This window comes from Gopherus evgoodei, chromosome 4 (genome assembly GCF_007399415.2).
Source record: "Gopherus evgoodei ecotype Sinaloan lineage chromosome 4, rGopEvg1_v1.p, whole genome shotgun sequence".
Classification (NCBI taxonomy): domain Eukaryota; kingdom Metazoa; phylum Chordata; order Testudines; family Testudinidae; genus Gopherus; species Gopherus evgoodei.
The window spans coordinates 98,017,813-98,043,987 of NC_044325.1; the positions used below are offsets into that span (position 1 = coordinate 98,017,813).

A 26,175-nucleotide genomic window follows, 5' to 3' on the forward strand; every position below is an offset into this window, starting at 1 on the left:
TTGTTTAACAATATGATTAAAACTGTGATTAATAGCAATTAATTTTTTTAATCATGATTAATTTTTTGAGTGAATTGCATGACTTAACAGCAATAATCGACAGCCCTAATTTACATAAAACATATTTTTTCAAAACTGACTTTCTCAGGGAACATTTTTATTTTGATTCATCTGCATTTTCTTATGGAAAAATGTTCCACTGGAGAATTTTCAAGCAAATTAGGGGAATGTACTGGTGTACTGCAACTCTAACATTGTACACTAGTGAATAAGTTGTGTTCCACTCCAGTGTTACTGGAATTGATAGTGACAGCATATGTAATATATAGGATTAAATTTTCAGCTGGCCTCAAATTGACCTCTCATTTTACATCTGGAAATATGAATGTGGAGGTATTTCAGTGCAAAACTGATTACTATAGGTAGTTAGGATTCCTACTACCTGATACATATTTAAATGCATGCACGCATACATACATACAAATACTTCCTTGCATAGATTCTTGTGCTGATTAGTCAATACAAATATTTGCATCATTGCAAAATAAGGAGCCATTCCTTAAAATGTGATCAGTTGTTTGTAAAGTGCATAGGGACTGAAGGTATTAGGCAAATATAATGTTTATTGTCTTCATGAGAAGACATGTTGCTATCATTTCTTCTTTTGAATGTCTTTGCATTTTCTAGTGTCTTGCAAAATGAAGATTAAAGGTGTGCCTAACATTTGATTGGAAACCCAAATGCAATTGAAATCAATCATGAATCTATTAAATCTGTGTTTGCTGACTAGCTGAGTGAAATTTGTTCTTGGTCATTAACTTTTTGTCTAATATTGATACAAACTTTTTTGCTGCCTGTGGATATGCAGTAACATTTTGAGGCCAATCTTTGGTGCTGCATTCAAGTTCAAAATATGTTCATTGGGAAAAGTTACATGAAGCAGTAAGATGCATGTTTTTTTTCCCATTATGGTCAGTAGTTCCACTTCCAGAAAACCTATGTGAACATTCGTGAGGTCACTGAACTTAAAAACTCATCTATGGATTTCGCAGTGAATTCCAATCATTATGAAAACCAGGTTTGTTCCAGGTTAATTATTTTATTTTATATTTTAATTTTAGTACCTTAAAATTCCTGTAGAGTAGCTCTGAAGTAAACAATTTGTTGGCTTGTTTTGAACCGAACTTTGAAGAATTGGCAGTTGTGACTAGGATACACCATTGTTCAAGGTGTTTACAGTTCTTAAAAGACTAAATAGTGTAAAGAGAGTTAAGGACCTATTTCTTTTATTTTTTTAATTTAAAATTTAAATAATTTTAAATTAACAAATGAACAATACCCCAAGAAAAACATATTTGATTGTACTTTTAAATATCCATGAGGAAAACAATGAAAAAAAACCAATGTCCTGTATAAGAAGAGTGGAAAGTTCCCCAAATTATCAGGTGCTAAGATTTGGTTCAGGCTGTATTCTGCTTACATCAAAGGTAGTTCTACATTAACAGGCTCAAATTGTTAGTCTCTTCCTCCCCTATTCCCCCCACCCTCCTCTTTCTGACAGTGTCTTTTATGAAGTCTTCATTTTTCTGTATTGTAACCAGTAATAAGACAAAGAGGGAGAGATGCTATCATTTCCTAGTTATTTTCTGTTTGTAAATGAAAATTATTGTTAATTTAGGACCCTGACAGCTGTAAAACATTTGCCATTCCACAGCAGCTGTCAGCAGCACTCCAGTTTATTTTATAAACAGATGTTTAATTTGATTTCAATGCCATTGTCAGCTTTTGAGAGGAAAAAAAGAGAGGAAATAGAAATAGAAATAATCATGATATTCATCATTTTGTTTCTTTCAAAACATAAATCAGAGTGATAAATGAAGACATCAGAAGTGTTTTGATATATCTTTAGCTCTAGAATGGTTTAACTCAATATTTATTTTTGTTAACTGCATGGATTGAAATTAACCTCTCTCATTGCACAAAAATGCATATTTAGAACATGTTGTGTCTTTTATTATGCCAGTGCTTGAAGACAATATTTTGCTTTGGAAAACATAACATTGATTTAAAAAAATTAATTCACTCTTTGGTGAATAAAATTTTCTTGCTCTCCAAATTACAGAAAAGTATTCTCTGTTTATATATTACAGCCAGTGAGCCTGATTCTGATCTCAGTGATTATTGACTTCAATGGAATAAAATGCCCAGTATTAACCAGGGGAAATGAGAGGAGAATAGTTTCATTGACTAGAAAAATGATATTGCACAAACTCTTGTACAGCAGTGGTAATAATACTATATACTATACAAGTTCATATCTTGCTTTTCACTAAGGGTTTTATCCTGTATTGCTCATGCAAGATGTCCAGTGACTTAATAGGATTTAATGAAGTATTAAATAAAAAATCTGGGCCAGATCCTCAGCTGGTTTAAATAAGAATAGCTTCATAGACTACAATGCTTCCAGCTTATCGGCTCAGTCCTACAGTCCTTATAGTTGCAGAAATTTCACTGAATTTAATGGGCAAGGCTGCATGTAATTTGTTAATTTCCTTGATATGTTCTGTTCTATTCATTTATTTATGTATTTATTTTGTTTGAGTGCAAGAGAGTGATATATACACAGAGAGAGAGAGAGAGATTTAGCTGTATAATGTATATAATCAACTCATACCATAACTTATCCTGCAGCTAGTGATAGTACTAAACAGGCTAATAAATTAAAAGGGAAAAAAAATCATAACCTGTCACAATTTGTATTAAAGTGACATTGATAAAGGACTAATAAATGATTTATACTATTGTAAATATGTTATAAAAATGAGTAACATGGTTATAAATATATCAGTAAGACATTTTGTAGATCATAATTCACTGTTATATGTTTATTGCCCTATTGGCAAATTGATCTCTTCAACAATCTATAACAATCGATTCACCATTGATTAAAACATCTATTACTCATGTATGACTCTTTTATGAACTAAACCTTAATATAAAGCATGGCTTTATATTCTATATTTCAACATCTGCAGATGGGTGAAAAAATTGTCTGGAAAAAGTTAATTTTCTAATTTAGGGTCAGATTTTGTCATAATGTTGAATAGCACTTATAGCTTCAACGTTAGTAAGGTGATAGAATATGGTCCCTCATGAGTAGTAATAGAACGATGACAGCAACTCTAAAATAATATTGGCCACTATGCTCACTTCCTGCAGTAGAAGTCTCTGGAGGAGAAAAGTAATCTGTGAACTCTGGCTTTTACACCAGGAAGAACCTACGTAAAACACTCTCTTTCATGAGGAGGGGTACATGGACACATAGGGGGAAAACCTATGGTTAAACCAAGCTTAATTTCCTCAGATTTCAGGTCAGCCATGAGAAAGCTTGCCTACTACTTCCCTGTGTTGCTTGGGATTCCCTTTCCCACCTCAAGACAGCATTTTAATTGGTGTCAGAAGATACAGAATTAACTATCATGCTGATATCTCCATAACAAGCCTCCAGTGTTTAGGGAAGCAGATTTCATAGCTTCCCCCCCTGCTCTGCCCTGCACTCTCTCTGGCTTGCATATTTCCAGACCTGCTACTATCCTGTGAAGGGGATGCTTCAGGCCCCTGGGGTTAGGGAGAAGATCTGTCACTGATTCCATTCCTTCTTCTGCAGGGTCAGGAGAATGTTCCTCACCATCTTTCCCAAAGAATGGAGGGGCATGTAGAAGATGATGTGTGTTTGTGTTGGTGAATATCACTTTTCAACAGCAGAGTTCAAATAAACAAGCAAACCAACAAACAAAACCCCACCATTGTAACCAAGGAGCCTAAACAAGCTCAGTCCAAATAGAAATTGACTGGAATAAAGGCTTAGCATTTGGATGAGACTTGGACCATCCAATGGAGCAATAATCCACTTCTTCTGTGAGTGCTTAACCAGATTGGGTGATACTCCAATGGCTATTTGGGGAGGCACAGACTTCCCTACCTGGCTCTCCATATAGTTTCAGAACCTCAATGTGGCCCTCAGGCCAAAAAGTTTGCCCACCCCGTTTTAGTGTCATATCTACAATTAAGAATGAAATATGATCTTAATATTTGTAGTGGTCAATGTCATTAGAAGATACTGTATAGAGAAATTAGCATTGCATTTTCTGATTGCTGGCAGTGTAGGTGGGTGAAACATTTTATGTAAAATATAAATACATCCACTATTTTCTTTTTTTCAATTTCTGGAACTTTTAAAGGTGTGCACAATTTCAGATGAAATTTGCATTGGCAAAATTTTCAGCTTTGCTGTGCTCATGGCAGTTTGGCTGGCCATGAATATTCTGAGCAGCTTTTCATAGTGTATTTTATAGTTAGAGTTTCAAACAGGGATTGATTTCATGATGGAAATCAAATTGCTGACATTACATAGTGCCAGATTCTGCCATCCTTACTTGTCTTGAATAATGCCTTACTCCGTAAGTGGAGTTTAAATGTAATCTCTGGGACCATTCAAGGAGTGAGGTATTACTGAACATAAGTAAGGATATCAGAATCTGACCCACGGTATTTATTCCTAATTCTGTGTGCTCAGGAGGCCCAAAAAATCCATTAGTTTTCTTAAAAAGAGTGGCTGTGTTTTTTGGATGTGATTAAAAAGTGGGGGCAAATTATCCTTGGTGTAACTTTTAGTTATTTTTCTTGGTATGAACCATATCCAGCTGTAATTTTCGAAGGAGTTGTTACCCCATTTTGACCCTATTGGATAGCCCATTTTCAGGAGCTAACAGATTATTTCTTTTAGGAGGAGAAATTGATTCAGTCACAAATTTCCTTGGTTCAAATGTATTTGTTTGCATAAAATGTAGAAAGTCTTGTTTCCCTGAATGCAATAGGAATCAAACAACAGGAGACAGGTTTTAACTGTTCCCAACCTCTTGCAGCCAGCACTTTCCTAAAAGCTCTCGTAGCTCTTTTTTTCTAAGGGTCATGCCATCTGTGCTTCTCTGGCTGAGTCTGGAGCATCTTTATTCCTTCTCTGAGTCCCTCTATATGGTGCTGCTGCTTCTCATAGACTCATAGACTCTAGGACTGGAAGGGACCTCGAGAGGTCATCGAGTCCAGTCCCCTGCCCTCATGGCAGGACCAAATACTGTCTAGACCATCCCTAATAGACATTTATCTAACCTACTCTTAAATATCTCCAGAGATGGAGATTCCACAACTTCCCTAGGCAATCTATTCCAGTGTTTAACTATCCTGACAGTTAGGAACTTTTTCCTAATGTCCAACCTAAATCTCCCTTGCTGTAGTTTAAGCCCATTGCTTCTTGTTCTATCATTGGAGGCTAAGGTGAACAAGTTTTCTCCCTCCTCCTGATGACACCCTTTTAGATACCTGAAAACTGCTATCATGTCCCCTCTCAGTCTTCTCTTTTCCAAACTAAACAAACCCAATTCCTTCAGCCTTCCTTCATAGGTCATGTTCTCAAGACCTTTAATCATTCTTGTTGCTCTTCTCTGGACCCTCTCCAATTTCTCCACATCTTTCTTGAAATGCGGTGCCCAGAACTTGACACAATACTCCAGTTGAGGCCTAACCAGCGCAGAGTAAAGCGGAAGAATGACTTCTCGTGTCTTGTTTACAACACACCTGTTAATGCATCCCAGAATCACGTTTGCTTTTTTTGCAACAGTATCACACTTTGACTCATATTAAGCTTGTGGTCTACTATGACCCCTAGATCTCTTTCTGCCATACTCCTTCCTAGACAGTCTCTTCCCATTCTGTATGTGTGAAACTGATTGTTCCTTCCTAAGTGGAGCACTTTGCATTTATCTTTATTGAACTTCATCCTGTTTACCTCAGACCATTTCTCCAATTTGTCCAGATCATTTTGAATTTTGACCCTGTCCTCCAAAGCGGTTGCAATCCCTCCCAGTTTGGTATCGTCCGCAAACTTAATAAGCGTACTTTCTATGCCAACATCTAAATCGTTGATGAAGATATTGAACAGAGCTGGTCCCAAAACAGACCCCTGCGGAACCCCACTTGTTGTACCTTTCCAGCAGGATTGGGAGCCATTAATAATTACTCTCTGAGTATGGTTATCCAGCCAGTTATGCACCCACCTAGTAGTAGCCCCATCTAAATTGTACTTTCCTAGTTTATCTATAAGAATATCATGCGAGACCGTATCAAATGCCTTACTAAAGTCTAGGTATATCACATCCACCGCTTCTCCCTTATCCACAAGGCTTGTTATCCTATCAAAGAATGCTATCAGATTAGTTTGACACGATTTGTTCTTTACAAATCCATGCTGGCTATTCCCTATCACCTTACCATCTTCCAAGTGTTTGCAGATGATTTCTTTAATTACCTGCTCCATTATCTTCCCTGGCACAGAAGTTAAACTAACTGGTCTGTAGTTTCCTGGGTTGTTTTTATTTCCCTTTTTATAGATGGGCACTATATTTGCCCCCTTCCAGTCTTCTGGAATCTCCGCTGTCTGCCATGATTTCCCAAAGATAATAGCTAGAGGCTCAGATACCTCCTCTATTAACTCCTTGAGTATTCTATTCTCTCTCAGGCCTTGTCTACACTTACTGGGAGTTCAGCGCACGGCAACTGATGCATCGGCAGTTGATTTAGCCGGTCTAGTGAAGACCCACCACTGATTGCTCTCCCGTTGACTCCTGTACTCAACCTGAACAAGAAGCACATGGGGAGTCAACAGGAGAACATCTCCCATCGACATCATGTAGTGTGGACCCTGCGGTAAGTAGATCAAAGTACGTCAACTTCAGCTACATTATTCATGTAGCTGAAGTTGCGTAACTTAGATCGATCCCCCAGCAACTCCCACATAGTATAGACAAGGCCTCACACACAGACATGACAGCTCCACCAGTCAATGCCCTGGCCCCTTTGTTTGCTGTGTAAGTCTCCAAGGAAACCCCTTTGACTACGTGGTTTATCTTCTACTCAAGCCTTGCTGTGCATCTGTGTTTTGCTTTGTGGTTCCTATTCTTTAGCTATCTCATTCTATACAGGATTATTTGTGGATTCTTTCTTACATTTATCCTGAATGAAGGATGGTAGTTAATCCCATCATCTTCAGTCAGGTTTCCACCAACCCCCCAATATAACAGAGTCTCAGAGTTTAAACACTCAAAATTACAGTGAAATTCAATCAGAGCTAGGTGCTTCACTCCTGTGTGCTCCTTTAAAAATTCCAGCCTACACAGGATTCTCTTGCCTAGATCACAGTACCCTGAAACAAAAAAGGAGAAACTTTTAAATGAAACCTATCATTTTTTGAAAAGATCATTTTTGCACAGTTCTAATAACAGAGATAAATTCAATTGGGCTTGGGTGGGCAGCTGCCTTTCTGAGATGTACAGGTACCTATCTTTTCAGGTAGCACATTTTCTGCTTCATCAGAGATATATTCTATCTCAACAGTGTCATTCCAAATGCTTTCTGCCCTGCTATCTTGGAGAAATGGATTTGCTTGCTCAGTCAAATCACTGCTGCAGCTGAACATAGTTTAAAGTCTTGCAATGCATCAGAAAGTGCACTTGCTTTTATGAATAATTTCTCACACACGATTACATTAAAATAAACTTCAAGTTTTCCTATGCCACAAAAAACGATGGGTTTGCAGACACTGGGATGGGTAGATGCGGGAGGAATTAGCTGTGTTTAGAGTGAGGATAATGGGATCTTCACTGACATCCTGTACAGACAGGCAGGTAGTAAGCCTGTTAGTATGCACGACATGTATCGACAATTCTTTTTTAAGTCCTACAGCTTATCAGGATGTCTCTCTTCATGCACTTCTCTAAAGACTGTATGAACTCAGTGAAGTTGAAATGAAGGCATTCACTGGAAAGAGAACCTCTTCTCATGTTGCTGCAGGCTTACAGGTGTCTGAAAAGTAAATTCATATGATGAGAGAAAAGTAGGATATGTATTACAAATAACAAAAGGCTCTGCACTCCAGAGTAACTGCCACTCATAACAGATGTGACATGGCTCCCACAGTGCTTTAAAGTAATCCTCTAGTACACCAGAGTCACCTTAGCAGACACTGTTAACAAGTGGGCATTGAACTTGTCTGTCTGAACAAAGCATAGGAAGACTCACAGTTGTCTTTAATGTAATGAAGGAACAGACAATTGTTCATTCCTGCTAGTCTTCTCATACCAATCAGCCTCTGAAGCATTCAGTTCTGTCACCTGTAGTTCACTACACACAGTACAATGTAGGACAAGCTTAAGAAATGAAATCTGGCACTTTAGCAGGCAAAGTTGAATGCATTTGAAGATGAGTTTTATGGAATGTTTGTAAACAGAAAAAGTTGGCTCAGCAGCATCTTGTAGTTTTTAATGAGGCCTTTCTACTTTCCTGATTTAAATGTCAAAATATATGAAGGCCTCTGCCCCTTTCCCCTATTCAGTCAACTTCAGCTCGGTCATTGATTTCAGTAGAAATAGGGTCAGGCTTGCCCATTATCATACAATAATACAAAATTTCTAGATACCATTAATGACTGCTTCTTGGAGCAGTTAGTCCTAAAACCCACAAAGGGAGAGGCAATTCTTGATTTAGTCCTAAGTGACGCACAGGATCTGACGCACAGGATCTGGTCCACGAGATTAATATAGCTGAATTGCTCTGTAACAGTGTACACCACAGTGTAATTAAATTTAACAGCCTTGTGGGTGGGGAAATACTAAAGGTACCCACCAGAGTAGCATTTAACTTTGGAAAGGGTAACTTCACAAAAATGAAGAAGCTAATTAAACGGAAATTAAAATGAGCATTTACAAGAGTGAAATGCCTGCAAGCTGCATGGAAATTATTTTAAAACACCCTAGGAGATGCTCAGATTAAATGTATACCCCCAAATTTAAAAAAAAATAAAGTGAGAGAACCAAAAAATGCCACCAGGCTAAACAACAGACTAAAAGAGGTGGTTAGAGACAAAAAGACATCCTTTAAAAATTGGAAGTTAAATCCCACAGAAGAAAATAGAAAGAAACACAAATTCTGGCAAGGCCAGTGTAAAATTATAGTTAGGCAGGCCAAAAAAGAATTTGAAGAGCAACTAGCAAAAGACAGAAAAACTGACAGCAATTTTGTTACGTACATCGGAAGCATAAAGCCTGCCAAACAATCAGTGGGGCCAGTGGATGAGAGAAGTACTAAAGGAGCACTCAAAGAAGACAAAGCCATTGAGGAAGAGCTAAATGAATTATTTGCAGGGGATGTGAGGGAAAGTCTCACACCTGAGCCATCCTTTATTGGTGATAAATCTGAGGAACAGTTTGAGATGGTCTATAGAAGCAGGGCCGGCTCTAAATTTTTTGCTGCCCCAAGCAAAAAAGAAGAGTGACACCCTGCCGTACCCCCCCCACAAGCGCTGCGCCATGGAAACCCCACCCCCCTCCGAGCGCCGTGCCATGCCCCTGACCCCACCCTCTGAGCGCCGCGCCTGCCTGCCCTCCCAAGCACCATGCTGCCTGAAGCCCCGCCCCCTCCGAGCGCCGCCCCAAGGCCCCACCCCTCAAGTGCTGTGCCCCCATTCACCCTCTGAGCACCGTGAAGCCCCGCCCCCCCAGCACCATACCACCTAAACAAAAAAAAGAAACTCTCCAGCGCTGCCCTGAAGAATAAAAAAAAAAAACCCAAGCGTTGCCCCGCCCCAAGGTGCCACCCCAAGCATGTGCTTGGTTGGCTGGTGCCTGGAGCTGGCCCTGTATAGAAGAGGTTTTGGAATAAAATGATATATTTATCAGTAATAAATCACCAGGACCAGATGGTATTCACCCAAGTGTTCTCAAGGAATGCAAATATGACATTGCAGAACTACTAGCTGTAGTATGTAACCTATCACTTAAATTGGCTTCTGTACTAGATGATTGGAGGATATCTAATGTAACGCTGAATTTTTTTTAAAGGCTCAAGAGGCGATCATTACAATTAGCGGTTGGTAAGCCTAATTTCAGTACCAGGCACATTGATTAAAACTCTATTAAAGAAGAGAATCACCAGACACCTAGATGACTAAGATATGTTGGGGAAGAGTGAACACGGCATCCGTAAAGGGAAATCATGCCTCACCAGTTTTTTAGAATTCTTTGAGAGTGTCAACAAACATATGGACAAGGGTGATCCAGTGGGTATAATGTACTTGAACTTTTAGAAAGCCTTTGACAAGGTCCCACACCAAAAGCTCTGAAGCAAAGTAAGCAGTCATGGGATAAGATGGAAAGTCCTGTTACGATCAGCAACTGATTAGAAGATAGGGAAATAAAGGGTAGGAATAAATGGTCAGTTTTCACAGTGGAGAGAGATAAATAGTGGGGTCCCCCAAGGATTGGCACTAGGACCAGTGCTGTTCGACATATTCATAAATGAGCTATCAAAATCTATTATCTGTTAATAGTGAGGTGGCAAAGTTTGCAGAGGATACAAAATTATTCAAGATAGTTATGTCCAGAGCTGATTGAGAAGAGTTACAAAGGGGTCTCACAAAACTGGATGACTGGGAAACAAAATGGCAGATGAAATTCAATGTTGATAAATGCAAAATAATGCACATTGGAAAACATAATCCCAACTATACATATAAAATGATGGGGTCTAAATTAGATGTTACCACTCAAGAAAAAGATCTTGGAGTCATTGTGGATAATTCTCTGAAAACACCCACTCAATGTGCAGCAGCAGTCAAAACAAAATGATAAAAAACGTTAGGAAAAGGATAGATAATAAGACAAAAAATATTATAATGCCACTATATAAATCCATGGCATGCCCACACCTGGAATACTGCATGAAGTTCTGTTAGCACCATCTCAAAACATATATTAGAACTAGAAAAAGTGTAAAGAAGGGCAACAAAAATGTTAGGGATATGGAACAGCTTCTATATGAGGAGAGTTTTAAAAGACTCAGATTGTTCAGCTTAGAAAAGAGACAACTAAGGGGGCATATGACAGAGATCTATAAAATAATGAATGGTGTAGAGAAATTGAGTAAGGAAGTGTTATTTACCTCTTCATAAAATGCAAGAACCAGGGGTCACCCAATGAAATTAATAGGCAGCAGACTTTAAAGAAATGTAAGGAAGTACTTCTTCACGCAACACAAAGTCAGTATGTAGAACTCACTAATGGTATATTGTGAAGGCCATAAGTATAACTGGGCTCAAAAAAAATAAGATAAGTTCATGGAGAATAGGTCCTTCAATGGCTATTAGCTGAGATGGTGAGGGACTCCAGAAGTTGGGACTGGACAACAGGGGTGGATTACTGAGCGAATTGTCTGTTCACTCCCTCTGAAGCATATTTCACCTGCCATTGTCAGAAGACAGGATACTGGTCTAGGTGGACCATTGGTCTGACCTAGTATGGCCATTCTTAAGTTCTAAGTCAGTAGCTTAGTCAGTATGAAAAGCCAGATAGACCTAAATTTTCATACTATTCTCATCACCATGATAATTGAGGGCCTGGTATGTTTGTTTCTCAACTTTCATTTTTAAAAGTATGTTTTTTCTCTCTCCCTTTCTTCCATATAGTTGTTTTGGGAGGGGACAGTGCTAATTGTCGAATAGATGAGTTCTGTAATTTGTTCTGAAAACAGTGAGATTCATAGTCATTGTGTTGTGCTCTAGGAATGAGTTTCACAATGTGAGCCAGCTACCGAGAAGGTGTTGTGCCCCTATTGTGTCTGGCCCTTATGGCTGATAGTTGTATTGTTCCAACGGAGCATAACTGTCGTGGGTGATAGTGTAGTGGAAGATGGTCTCAGTTCTCAGGCCTTTATTCCCACCACTCATTCACATAAAATCCATAAAAACATTCCTACTTTTTCTATTTTCTGTAGAATCACTAGCCTTATATCCCCTAAAATCCAATTTCTGGCCATATAAAAGAGGATGTTTCATTCACAGTTTTAAAGTAATATAAACGTATTGTATAGCCTTTGTTACATGCACTATGATAACATTTCATTAATATATGATGTAGCAGAATCTTGTAGGGAAAGCCCACTTTTCTACCCTCTTGTTCTTTTCTGTTTTTTAAACCTGCATAGCTGTATAAATACTGATTTAAAAGGCAAGAAAATCTTTACGGAAAATATTCATGTTCATCTTTGCCAACTGAACTCTCAACTCCAGCCAAAATACCATGTGAACTAAAAATGCCGTCCACTATTTTGTCCTCTTCTACAAACCTTTTATAAGAAATATATAGTAAACTGTAAGAGGAGGGGCTTGTGAAAATATACCAGCTATTTATTTATTTTATACTTGGCAATAAAGTTTTTTCTAAGGACTTGCTATATGATATAGTACTAATGGCTCAGTGGAAAAGGAACTCTCTCTAATGAAGTGGAATCTTGTTATGTGGATTAATTTCAGCAACAATGTTTGATCATTATACTTGATCCATAGTCATAGTGATCTGTTGATTAGCCCCCAAGCACAGTTTGAATAAACCTCCTTCCCACATATGGACCATCCAGAAAGACAATTTTGAGGAGGAGAGAAAGAGTTTTACAGATCTTGATCCCATTCCCCTTTGCCAACACCAATTCTTGCCTCTCTCTTTACATTGTCCCTCAGTACCAATTCTCTCTTCTGCCAGGCTGGAAGCAGCTCTTCATATGTGCAGCAGCCTGTAGTCTCCACTGCTGGTGGAAGCTCTTGAAATAGCCAACATGCAGGAGGTTCATCTCCCTATGGTGGTAGCTCTTCAAAGCCGCTGTGGTGTTGCTCAGCTACACTTTGGAAATAGCATTCCTCTTTGTGGCGGTGGCGCCACATTCTGTTGCAGTGGATTCACGGTTCTCCCTCACCTCAAGTATAACAAGGGATCTATCTAGATAACTTCATCATATCCATAACAGGAGTGTAGTCAAGCCCTTCCTTAAAAGCAAAATCTCCATCAAGCAGGAACAATAAGTACTATGAATCATTTTAATGCCAATTCAAATCAGTGGGTCCTAATTTGGCTTTATCACACAGTGTAATATGGTTTACCTGAAGGCAAGTGGTACTATAAAGGTTTGAAAATCTTTCTGACCTTTGAAAATATCAGATAAATTACTTCCAATCAGACCTTTGCAACTACTTTCTCACTAATCAGGGACATGAACATCAATAACACGTGGCTCTTGTGTAATTTTTTTTTTATCTGTGGAGCCAGTAATTATTTCTGCTCATTCCACTCTTTCCAAAGTCCAGTAAATACACTAAAGATTAGAATGTTTGCTTAGATTTTTGCTTATATGCTCCATTAACTGGACACTGGCTCTAGTAAGCTCAATTTTACAGCATAACTGCCATAGCAAATGAAATGAATTTCCTTTTCATAGCCTGGAATGGGAGGCTAGGGAATGTATGAAGAGTCCTATTTCCATTAGTCTACAACAGTGGTTCCTAAACTTTAACAACTCGCAAACCCCTTTCACTAAAATGTCAAGTCTCATGAACCCCATCCTAAAAATGAATATTTCCAGGGATTTTCTCCCTTACCTCAACATAAATTATAAAAGCAGTGATCTTGGAAATATAAAATTTGTTTTTATGACATGCTTATTGCACAGTATTTATTAATTATTAGTTATTACAGTATTTTTATTATATTATGAAAATGGCAACTCTTCCAAGATCTCACTTTTGTTGCTTATATCACTCTTGATTAATCTTATTATAAGACAAGGCTCATATCAGAGGCTCCTGTAGGGAAAAAAAAAAAGTGTGAGGGCAAAGCCCCTGCACACCCTAGGGCCTGGGGATGCACCTCCAGAAAAGGGAAGGGGCCTGCGGGAGCCATGGAAAAAAAAGGAGAGGGACCTGCTGAGGAGTGAGCCGATGCGGGGGCAGCACATGACCCTCGTCGCCCCCCCGTACTGGCTCCTCTGGCTTCTGTGTTTCATCAAGGAGTATCAGATGTGAAACAGCATGAAGGTATTTAAGAAGCCAACTCAAAGAGTTCCTCCTACACAAGCATTCAGGTCTTGAGCAACAATGCACATTACAACAAAGCTTAAATTTGTTCTTCATAATAATTTAAAAACAACACTAGCAGCCTATTTAATTTTAAAAACAGCAAAAAATATCCACCTCCCTTTCCATTTCTTATAAGGAGTCTTGAAGTTTAAATCTCCTCAGTGTGATAGATCTGCTTGCTTTGATCTGCTTAGCTCTTGGAAGTCCCCCAGGCTCCTGGCTGCTGGCCCCGTGCTGCCCGGGGTCCCTATGCAGAGCTATGTCCACCATGAGGGATTTTTTTCCCAAGAACCCCCTGTAACATTTGGTGAACCCCCAAAGGTTCACAAACCCCAGTTTGGGAACCACTGGTCTACAAGAATCTTATGAAGGGAGAAAATGGTGCCACTGCTGAGCCCTGGGAATGCAGTAAAGAGAACTGAGTACATTGCTGGAGAGATGGGTAATTAGCAATGCTGCAGTGTGGTGGGCTAATCAGCAGGGGCCCAACTGTGGCAATTAATAATTGTCCTGAATAAGGGCAGTGAGGAGCAGCCGGTATGAGGCATTGGAAGAGGTTGGGCTCTTTAAGGTATTTCTTCTCCCTGAGCAGCCTGGTGTTCCCATGCTCATCTGAGGGTGAGGATGGGGCCCTGGCCCTGACTCTGCATCATTGCCATCCCCTAGAACCACACTGAGGGAAACAACCTTTGTGGCCTCATACACAGGGATTGCAACTGTGCCAGCTTATTGTATGAATCATGTAAGTGGCATTAAAGCTCCTAGACCCAGACCCACAAAGGGACTTAAGCACCTAAATCCCAGCTTTAAGCCCTATTGTGCACCACAAAACCCCCACTCAACTACCGCCTAACGCTGTAGGCGCCTAAACTCACTTGGCACCTACATTTTGCAGTAAAAGTCCCCTAGATCTCTAAATTTCTGAGTCTGGGCACGTGCACTGCTGTCCAGGTAGGCGCCCTGAAGCCTATCTCTTGCACAAATGCCAGGACAATCCTTGACTTGGTATATTCCCACCTGATTTGCCTGTTGGGCCCAATCTGGTACACCGATGCCTAAGCTGTTCTGGCAAGAAACAGCTTAGGTGCCTAAGGCACCTGACTCCAGGAGAGGGGTTCCCAGTTGTGGACCACAAATAGAAATAGGCGCCAATCTCAGTGATAGAGGTGGGGCTTAGGCTGCACTCCTCATTGGTCTCTCCCTTTGGCTAGCTTACATGGCTTGCCACCATGTGGATCTCATTGTGCGGCATCTCTCTCTCTCTCCTGATGGATTGTATGGGGAACCTAGGCATCTAACCCAGGCTTTGTGGATTCCAGTTATTTTCAAGGTGCCTAAAAGGTAGGCATTGTGGTGCTAGCAGTCGTACCGTCTAAATCACTTTCTGGATCCAGGAGCTAGTGTTCTCTCTGTGAACTTGGTTAAGGGCTTGTCACAGTTTAGTCCCAGGGTAGTATCATGAGAAAAACCTCTGCAGTTCTGGCATCATTAATATGGCAAAGTCCTTACTGCCCAGTTGCCAGTAAGTTTGGCTGTTCCTGTCTCATGCAGGGAGACAGTATTTTAAGCAATGACACTACACTGTCCTCCAGCCAACACTATCTAACACTTTATGCCTCTTCTCCAGAATATGGGTTACAGCCTAGTGCCTACTGTGTGGAATACTGGACAGGGAAAATAATTCAGCTGGATGCAGTGCTCAAAAGAGTTAGGTGTGAAAGGACTGGAAGCTTACTCAAGAGGTCTAGCCAATCTTTCTTACTTTTATCCTTTCTTTTCTTGAGAAGAAAAGCATGAAATGTCAGAAAAAATCTCTTCATCATGGGTTTTTATCCTGAAGGTTTTAGATTTAATATTTATATCTGTGACAATTCAGGCAAAGAACAGAGAGATTTTCTGAGCACAGGACAAACATAATGTTGCAGCATATTTAATAACATTTTCCTGAGATGTTTCTTGTTGTATTATATATGATAGGCCAGATCCTATCTTGAAGTCGTGGGAATCACGCTCGTGCATATGATGGCATGGCTTGGCACAAAATCAGACAACAAAAGACTGGTGAAAGTCCAGCAAAATCCATGAAAGTTACTTACAATTCTTTGATCTTGATGCAGAATTTTGCTTAGTTGTGTCTCCTGACATTGGTCTGGAGTGCTTAACACTTTTCTCAGAATGAAACAGAAGAAAAAAAACACTTTATTAATTTTATTGTTATTGTGGAGACTTTTGTTGTTTTGTGTCTGATAGTAGGCTACCAAAGAGATGACAGTGTTTTGTCTGCACTAGCCTAAAAACTAAGCTAGGGAAACAGTGAAACTCGACTTAAACAAGATTCCATGTAAAGTAAGTAAAAGTATGCCTGGTTGGCACAACCTGTGTCAGCACCATTTTTAAAATCTATGTCTTAGCGGAGGCTAGACATCAGAAGAAAAATGTTTTTAAGCATGTTTCTAATAGCAGTGAATCTCTGTCAATGCTGGATGATCAAACTCTGGTAGACTCTGATGAAGATGGAATTGTGTCCATAGTGAGTTTGAACACAACTCCACAGGTGCCAGCATCTGAAACAGGTGGCTTTGTGTGCATACTGGTGAATTTTAGCTTATTTGAAATAAAAATCTCTAATTTGGGGCCTCAAGATATAAATAGATTTTTGGTAAACCTCCAGGATATTATGTCATTTCCTAACTTCTAAGTGCTTGGCTTTGCTATTGTAACCTTCTTTTAACATAATTTCAATGTAATATTTATATGTAGCACTGCATAGCCAGCACTGTAGTTACCCTAAATTACATACTATATTTAAAAAAAAAACCTGACCATCACTACCAACAAAAATCAGGACTTTCCCAGCAAAAATAGAACAGTTGGCAAATATATGGTTCTCCAATTCAGTTTCTAAACTGGTATAAATGGGGCTTTTGCACTAAAAATTGAACATTCAGAAACTATATATAAAAGGGGAAGGGCAGGGAGCTACTATCTTCTCATCAACAGCCCAGTTAAATATATTTTCTTTGGGTATGTTGGAAGCTGGCAAAGGAATTCCAAAAATGCGATAAAATTAAAAAAAAACATGAGAAGGAAACAGTTGAAGGGACAAATTGTGATGTAGTAAAAAAAGTTTAACTCATAAATAATAAAAAACAAAAAAAGCCTCTCATCCATAATCCAGTAATGTATCATGATTTCTTGATATCTGGTTGGGGTTTGGTCTCTCTTATTTAACCACTTTTTAATTTTCATTTAAGCTATCTAAGTCCTTTCAAATCTCACAAGCTTTCAAATGCTGATTTTGCTTACTAGGCAGGTTTCCCAAGCTCTTACAATACTACTGAGTGGCACTAATAGTTCTGCTTCCACATACTTGAATCAAAAAGGTTATCCCAAACTGCAAATTGTTTCAATTATAGCTCTTAGAGTGCCAAGCCAGGCCATTTCACATAAAGAAAAAGTGTGGAAGTTTATTTTCTATATATTCCATTCCAATGTGAAACATTTATTGTCCTCATTTCCACCTACCAGGAATCAGGAGGCAAACTGTTTTGTTACTCAGAGAAGGAAATGTACAGCATTTGAGTATGGTTCAGGTAATGAATAGGGAATTATGCAAAATAGTTTTATTTTGGTTAAGTGTCATTTTTGTCCATGACACTGAGTAATGCTTTGAAAATGTATACCATATGTTTTATTAAAATGTCAAGCTGTTTATTGAATTGTGGGCTTTGGCCTAAGTTTCCAGAAGTGACTAGTGATTTAGGAACAAAAGCATAAATTGGTTGGGGTGTGGTCTGACAAAAAGAACAAGATGATCTTTTAGAGTTTTTTCTTAAAACATCTCTCGTGGAAACAGTTGCACCTGCCATATTAACGCTCCTTTTGCAATTTAGAGCATCTTCAGGGTTGCTCTGAGTTGTATTAGCTTGTAACAGCATATTAGGGCTTTTTGCATTAGCTGATAATAACAAGAGCATTCAAGCCACATGCTGTCTGTCATCCTCAGCATGCCTCTGCACTGGGTGCTGTGTGGAAGGACAGCATACAGCCATTGCAGCAACTCTGTGCTGGTTAGGAAATTTCTTATGCCAGGGGTATTCTTTTGGGGCAGGTTCCAGCGCCTACATGCTGCAAGTATGGCATACAGCTGGACAGAACACTGACTATGACATAGTTGTTTTTAAGTAAATAGGCATCCTTGTGCAATATTTCCTAACCCAGAAACTTCAGCCCTATGTACCTGATCTTTACTAGTTTTCATTCGTGAAATGAAAGAACTGCAAAACGCAAACAAACATCATAAAAACAAGTTTTTTTTTCATTTTAATAAGGTAAGGAAATGTGTTTGTTTAAAAATATATATGGGTTAGATCAGTGGTTCTCAACCAGGGGTACGTGTACCCCGGGGGGTATGCTAGGGTAAGCAGATAGCAAATGTGAAAAATCAGGATGGGGTGGGGGGTAATAGGAGCCTATATCAGAAAAAGACCCCAAAATTGGGACTGTCCCTAAAAAATCAGGACATCTGATCACCCAAGGGTATGCAGAGGTCTTGCAGGGGGGTACATCAACTCATCTAGATGTTTGCCTAGTTTTATTACAGGCTACATAAAAAGCACTAGGGAAGTCATACAAACCAAAATTTCATACAGACAATGACTTGTTTATACTGCTGTGTATACTATACACTGAAATGTCAGTACCCGGGCCGGCTCCAGGCACCGGCGGAGGAAGCACGTGCCTGGGGCGGCACATGATAAGGGGCAGCATTCTGTCCATTCTTGGAGTGGCACAGTCTGAGTGGTTCAGTTTTTTTTTGTTTTTGTTTTTTTGCTTCTGCAGTTTGGGAGCATTTGTTTTTTGCTTGGGGCGGCAAAAATGGTAGAGCCGGCCCTGGTCAGTACAATATTTATATTCCAATTGATTTATTTTATAATTGCATGGTAAAAATGAGAAAATAAGCAATTTTTCAGTAGTAACGTGCTGTGACACTTTTCTGTTTTTATGTTCGATTTTATAAGCAAGTCATTCCCAAGTGAGGTGAAACTTGGGGGTGCGTACACACGACAAATCAGACTCCTGAAAGGGGTACAATAGTCTGGAAAGGTTGAGAGCCACTGGGCTAGATTATGCCTTTAAAATTAGTGCAAAAGCTTTTACATCAATCCAGGGTAGTCTTGGGAGTGAATGCAACTCAGACAACTTTCTGAAGCAAATTCCATTGCTGCTTCCTCCTCAGTTCAGGGGAAGAGTAATCTGTTTCTGTTCCAAATTACAATAATCCCCATAGCTGGGTCAGTTTTGCTAGCTGGCACATTGGAGGGGCAGAGTGAAGGCTTTGCTCAGTATTCAGCTCTCCCCATCCACCTATTCCGGGGCAGAAAGGGGGTGAATAAGGTGTACAATGCCTCTTATTCTTATGTGCTTGGGCTCAGAGTGCAGATATCCCACAGAGGTTTTTAAGGGCCTGTGTGTCTCTTGCTTCTCTGAGAAACCTAGCCTTTGAATTTTGGGCTTACAGCTCCCCTGATATAGCAGCATCAAAACCCTGTGCAAAAACCTTTCTTTGGTCGGAGGCAGAGGTCTTGGAGCTGAGTCAGCATAATTTCAAACCCTTTGAAGCAGACAAACACAAGGACCAGCTCCTGTTTGGTTAGCAAATCAGTTTGTGACCTAGAATGCTGATTATTAAACCAGACAGCAAATAAAACCATTATTAAATTCACTGAAAAAATAGCCTCTCCTGTCTGTGTGGATTCGTATCAATGTATGCATATCTACAGTATGCATGTGCCACTGTGTATAATCTGCAGATCCTGTTCCAGTTGATGACAATGGCAAAACTCCCATTGACTTCAATGAGAAGATGATCAGCTCCGTATATAATTTTAAACACAGCTGAAGACATAATGACTCACAAAGCTGTGAGGAAAAGGAAGTGAACTGTTTCTCTGGTATTTCATGCTCATCAGAGCCAACGCTGAGGCATAACAAAAAATTTAAACTTTAAGAGTGTTCAAAAAGAAAAAAAACAGTCTGATAACTTTTCCAAAATGTAATATCCTTAAGTATTTGCCTCTGCTGCAGGTTTGGTGAATCCTTCCTCCACACTTAGGTGATGTTGTGTTGTATTTTTTTTTTAAATGCTAGAAGAAACTTTCTCACACACACACACACACACACACACACACACACACACACACACACACACACACACACACACACACACCCCTTTGAAAAGAGAAACCTAGTCATTAACATGTTCTTTGCCACTCTACTGTGTACAAGGAATAAAAATATCTTGTAAACACATGAGGCCCTAATTATGCCCATGATTGCAGCTTAGAGGATGGTTATTCTGAATTTTACTAATCATCCTAAGTGACTATTAGCTGGTTTTATTCTATTGATGGATGGTTCTTTAAGGACATTTAATGTTTCACTGAGTCTCTCTCGGAGAGAAGAGAACCTCTTCTGCATTGTAGCATCTTGTTCCCAAAAGTCCTTTTGGTAATTTAGGAGAAATTCAAGCAAGGGTGATAATCTATCCTTTTCTTAAGCATGCTATTGTCTGCTGGGCATTTGCTATTACTAGAAAGATTTTTTTTCCCCTTTGTTTTTTTTTCTTGATCAGTGGAACTACTGTCACCATAGTGTGATGTTGCAGCAAATTTTTGTTCTCTGTCATGGATATATTTGGTCAGTGCCTGCTAACTCCATCTGATTCAGCCCAAGACAGTCCTGCCATTAATATGTCCTAGGTTTATTTAACCTGAAACCAATTCTTATGATTTACTCTCTGCTTATGTAAGGGGACTATTGCACCCTTACTAACATTCAGTGGGGGTGTTTTGGTTGGCTAGCTCCCAGTACTAAAAGAATGGGGAGAGGCCAATGCTCCAGGTCAGCCTCAGCCTCTGAGCCTGATTGACAGGGTGGGCAGGCTAATCAGGAAGTCAGGAGGCCAGCGGGATTCTGTCCTCTGTGTGAGCTGGAATTGCCTGGATCAGACAAAGTGGGGCTGAGCTAAGGAGAAAGCAGGGGCCCAAGCCGAGCTGGGGAGCAGAGCTGTGCCAGATCCAGCGGGGCCAGAAAAGTAGCTCAGGAAGGAGGTCAAAGTTGGGAGCAGAGTTGCAGAAGCAGCCCAGGGAGAGAGAAGATCCTGTGCTGGGAGCAGAGCTGCAGCCACAGAGCCAGGTGTGGTGAGCAACTGGGGCCAGCCAAGAGGGGACTTTGGGCAAAGGGCCCAGCACAGAAAGACACCCCTAGCCAAGGGTCCTTGCAGGCCAGACTGGGAGGGGGATCTTAACCTGGTGGGGAGCTGATGTTGGGAAGAAGGGTCCCACCACCCAAAGCCTGGAGGTGTGTGGCCACCGCCATTGCAAGTGTCCAGTGCAGCACAGCCAGGGCCTGAGAAGGAGACATGGGACCTACAAGGAACATACTGTGAAGTTCCCTGGTGTCCAGAGACACTGTTTGTAATGTTCCCTGCCACAGAGCAGGGTGATGTGTTTTCCTTTAACTTTTTCCATTGTTCCTTATTCTTTTTTAAAATTAGTTGTTAATTAAACAACTTGTATTTGTTTTAATTTTATGAAATGGTCAGTGGGTCATGGAGGTGCCCAGTGCAGAGAGAGCACACCAGAGTGGGGACACCCTAGCCCCTGTCCTAGGTTACCACAGCAGGATCGGGGGCTGAGCCCCCCAGGAATCCTGGGCCCAGCCTTGTTGGGGTTATGAGGACTCTGCCAGACAGAAGAGTGGAAAGGGAGCCCTCGAGGGCAGGGGGACCTCTGGGTAAAGGAAGTGGGAGCGAGGACTCAGATCCTCTTGCTAGCCATTTCATCGAGGTCGTGCAGAAGCCAGGAAAGTTCCCCACAATAGTGGGACCATTCCCCCGCTTACACTTATATCTACCCCTCTTGTGGATAGTCTCCCTTCCTATAGGTGATGTCCACAAGCTGCTCTCCTAAATGCTGGACATGCATCCTCTGATTCTATGCAGGAGGGGATCTTGTGCCGGTCCTTGCTTCACACTGCTTTTTTTAACCTTTCTTGGTTGGTATTCCTGGATTGTCCCTTCCCACAGGTGCTTGTACATGTTGCCAACCATGTTAACATTTAGGGCAAGCTCCACCTTTCTGAAGCCTCTCCTGGTCTATGAACATTAGCCATTCTCTTGAGCATTTTAGTGTGAAATGAAATATTTCCTTTATATATTGCCGCTCTCCACTCATCTCACCTCTTGCATTCTGGCAAAGGAAGCACAATCAATTACATTTTATTCTAGTGATGTGTCTGGAATAGGATGTTAGCACAAGTTCACATCTTTTACATTAACAGCAGCTTTAACCATATGCAGCCAGATTCACCTCTCATTTGGTAAATCAAGAATAAATCCATGGAAGTCAGTGGAGTAAATGTAAAATTGAGATGAGAGTGGGCTCAGACCCATGCAGTTTTAACTAATATGGCCTTCATTTGCCATGAAAATTAATTCTTGTTAACCGTTTTTCTTTGCATTATACTTTGGTAAGAGAAGAAGTGTTAAATAAATTATACCAACATGCTGGTAATAAGTCTGGAAGTGGGTGATGTTCTCTTATGTGTAAACAAAGGAAATACAAAGTAATTCCAAACTGAGGAATGGTTTCTCACATTTCCTTTAATTTGACTAAAACCTGTAAGTTTTTACTTTGGAAAGGACACAGGGCTTGTGTGAATTTAAATTCACATAATTATGTGGGCTAAAAAGAAAAGAAATCCAATTATAACTTGTACAGAGCACTTTAGCAACATGTCTCAGTCTGATGGCAACTGTTCAGCATTCTGTTTTTAAAGAGAGGGAGTTGCCCATATTTCAATATACTTTTTCAGAGCTGCTCAACAATAGGATTTAGAACATTCTGGAAATAAAAAATATTACTAATAATGCTTAAAATATTTGCACCTTCTGCCTGATTTATTGTATATTTATTTGAAGATTTATGTAACAGAGGAGGAAGTCAAGATAAAACCGCATGAATAGAAAGAAAATAAATGAGAGAAAACCCTCTAAACTTGTATGCTGTCATCTAAAAACATACATAGCTCCCCAGTGGCCAGAGCTGTGAGGGTCACGGCAAGCTTTGCCCTCTGACCACATGAGCCCTGCTAATGCAGCAAACTCACAAAAGACAAAGACCTGGTGCTGTCTCCTTGGAGTCCTTAGAAGCAGAATGTTTAGGGTTTTTTTAAAACCAAAAGTTGTACATACGAATTAACATTTTAAAAGGTCAAATTAAAAATGAAGTGTTTCAGATCGGACCCCGAGGGAGGGACCTATGGTACAACTATATAGTAACAGCACAATAAAAGATAGAATTATGGTCTTTCCCCAAGTTTCTCTCTATCTCATTCAGGCTCAAAATCTCAAGACAGATTGAGGCTTGCAAACCCACATTTTGTTTTGACTATGAGAGTTAATGAAATATTTCGTGTTTTATGAGTTTTAAAATTGTTTTTTTTTAAGGTTGAGTTGCCCTTTGGAGGAATTTAGTATGATGTTAGTTCTGTGTGATAATAGCACACTATATCTGCATTAAATTGCTGCTGTGTATCAGAAACATTTATCTCCTCAGAACGCCAAGTAATTTCTTATAAACAGCTGCTTGCTTTTAGAGGTGTTATTTTTCTGAATTTGTGACAGTTGAATATCATACACTTCAAAAGAGCAGATTCTGTACAATGTGACTGATCACCTTTTCTTAAGGCATTAAATTATTTCAAGTTTCTGCTGTATGTAATCATAATCAAATGCAACTTGAAATAAAAATATACATCTCTCCATCTGTATCTCTGTCTATAGCACTGTAGGTGTGTATGTATGGGGGGGCAGTACTAGTTTAGATAGCAAATATTACTCATCACAGAGGAAACAATTTTAATATAATACAGTTCTTAAAATGTGGCTGTCATGGGGAAAAAAGAGTGTATACAGACTTTGAGGTATACCTGACTGTAGATAGACTTTTAGAGATCTTATCTTCTAATATAGCAATTTTTACAAAACATTCTAAGAATGACCTATACTGTCCATTCACTGCTTCAACGTTCATCCGCTTCTTCCTTTTAAGGAACAGATATGTTTCATTGTAGCTGTATTTCTCTCTTCAACAGGGCCAGTATTGTGCAGAAGCGAATTATTTATTTTCAAGATGAGGGCTCTCTTACCAAGAAACTATGTGAACAAGGTAAGATGAACCAGGTCCTCCCTTGGCCCTCTTTGAAATATTCCATCGGCTGCTTCTTGTGTCAAGTTTAAACTGCTACGCCTCAATTTTGATGTTCTGCATAACTCTGTCCTGGTATAGATTTGGTATCTGCAGTCTGATGAGGTTTTCTCACCATCTCATCACCTTCATACTACTTTCATATCCTTTCCCCACTTCCACCCTTGCATTTCTTCCATGTGGACCTAAAGGTAGGGCACACCCTCCCCATCACCAGGCAATGACTTCCACACTTCACATTAAATTGCACTCATTTATGCAAGTCTCTGTGTTTATAAACAAGAGCCAAGCCCTCATCGTTCCCTGAACTCTGCATACTGCAGGTGTTTCCAAGATGATAGGGAGGTGGAGATAGAGCTGGAGTTGTCTTACAATTATTATATCTATGTTTCTACATGAAGTGATTACACTGCTCTACAGCCAAAATGCTTCTGAAATAAATGTAGTCCAACTTTACTAATTCTGGGTCACTGAGAACGAAAATGATGCTTAAAATTGTTGATTGGCTCTAGTTTTCAAGATATGCTATTGGGTCAGTATATACGACCCTTGACTTGGGAATGGCAGAGGATAAGTGAGTTATAAAGGGAAGGGATCTCAATTTAAACTAGAAATGACTAAAATACATCTTTGACTGAATCTATGAATAAATCTATGACTGGGTTTGGATAGAACTTGCTTTTGAGGCAAAACAATGAATGATGCAATCTGAAGCTGGTATTGCATCATACGTGATATGAATTGCATCATGTTATTCCTAGAAGTCATGGATGATGCGATCATAACAAAGCTTACATCACTCTGCTGAACAAATTGCCCTCTATCAGCTCTAGAAATCATACAGTGTGGTGCTCTCTTATTTGTCAGTGTTTGATTTTGCAAAGGGACACATTTCTGTTTAGCCAAAGTGAGCAGAGATGCCTTGTACTTGTGTGAACAGTGCAGATAACTTCTGCTAGGTTTGTGGTTAAATGACTTTTGCATCACAAAAGCGCAGTATAACCACTAATGGTTAAGAAAGCCTATCACCTTGATTTCGGCTGCAAAATTGGAGATGAGGACAAGAGGTGGGCCCCACACATATGCTGCAACACTTGTGCAACAAATCTTCGCCAGTGGTTGAACAGGAAAAGGAAATCTATGCCTTTTGCAGTGCCAATGATTTGGAGAGAGCCAACAGATCATCCCAGCAATTGTTACTTCTGCATGGTGCCTCCAGTTGGGAAAGGTGGGTCAAAGAAGAAAAAGTGGACTGTGCATTATCCAAACATTCCATCAGCTATACACCCAGTACCCCACGGAGAAGGACTGCCTGTTCCTGATGCACCAGAATCATTCTCACTTGAGTCAGATGAGGAAGAGGAAGAGGATGAAACTTCTGGTCCTGAACCATCAATGTCACAGGACCCACATTTTCTCCCATCCTCCTCCTCGGAACCACACCTCATAACACAAGGTGAACTGAATGACCTTGTCAGGGGTTTGGAACTACCCAAGAGTAAGGCAGAGCTGTTGGGCTCCAGACTACAGCAGTGGAATCTCCTGGCAGGCTATCAGGGCAAATGGAGCCCATCAATGCTTGCAGACTATTGCTGGACAGTGACAAGAGATGCTCCATTTAATGAATACAAGAGACAAGCCAAGAAGCACCGAGTAGACACTGAATAGGACTAAACTATGTACAGAATAGTTTTTTTGCCTTTTCTTTCATAATAAATGTTATTTATATAACCCTTTTGCTGATTTTTAAAGTGTTACATAAACAGGACAGGTGAAATATTATCATGTAAAGCAACCATAAACACATGAAAAGACCTAGGTTTACAATTTATGATTAAAACTCTACTATCTACACAATATACATAGATATAAAATGTAAAAACTTAAATATCT

The 26,175-nt window shown here is 39.8% G+C and overlaps 1 protein-coding gene across 1 annotated transcript in view; it reads left to right on the forward strand.

The window, feature by feature from the left end:
* Window positions 1–26,175, forward strand: part of SPON1 (spondin 1) — a 331,008-nt gene that overhangs the window by 63,076 nt on the left and 241,757 nt on the right. Inside the window, exon 4 of the mRNA XM_030560301.1 lies at window positions 24,170–24,243. Within this exon, the coding sequence (XP_030416161.1) occupies window positions 24,170–24,243 (74 nt within the window). The remainder of the gene's footprint in view (window positions 1–24,169; window positions 24,244–26,175) is intronic.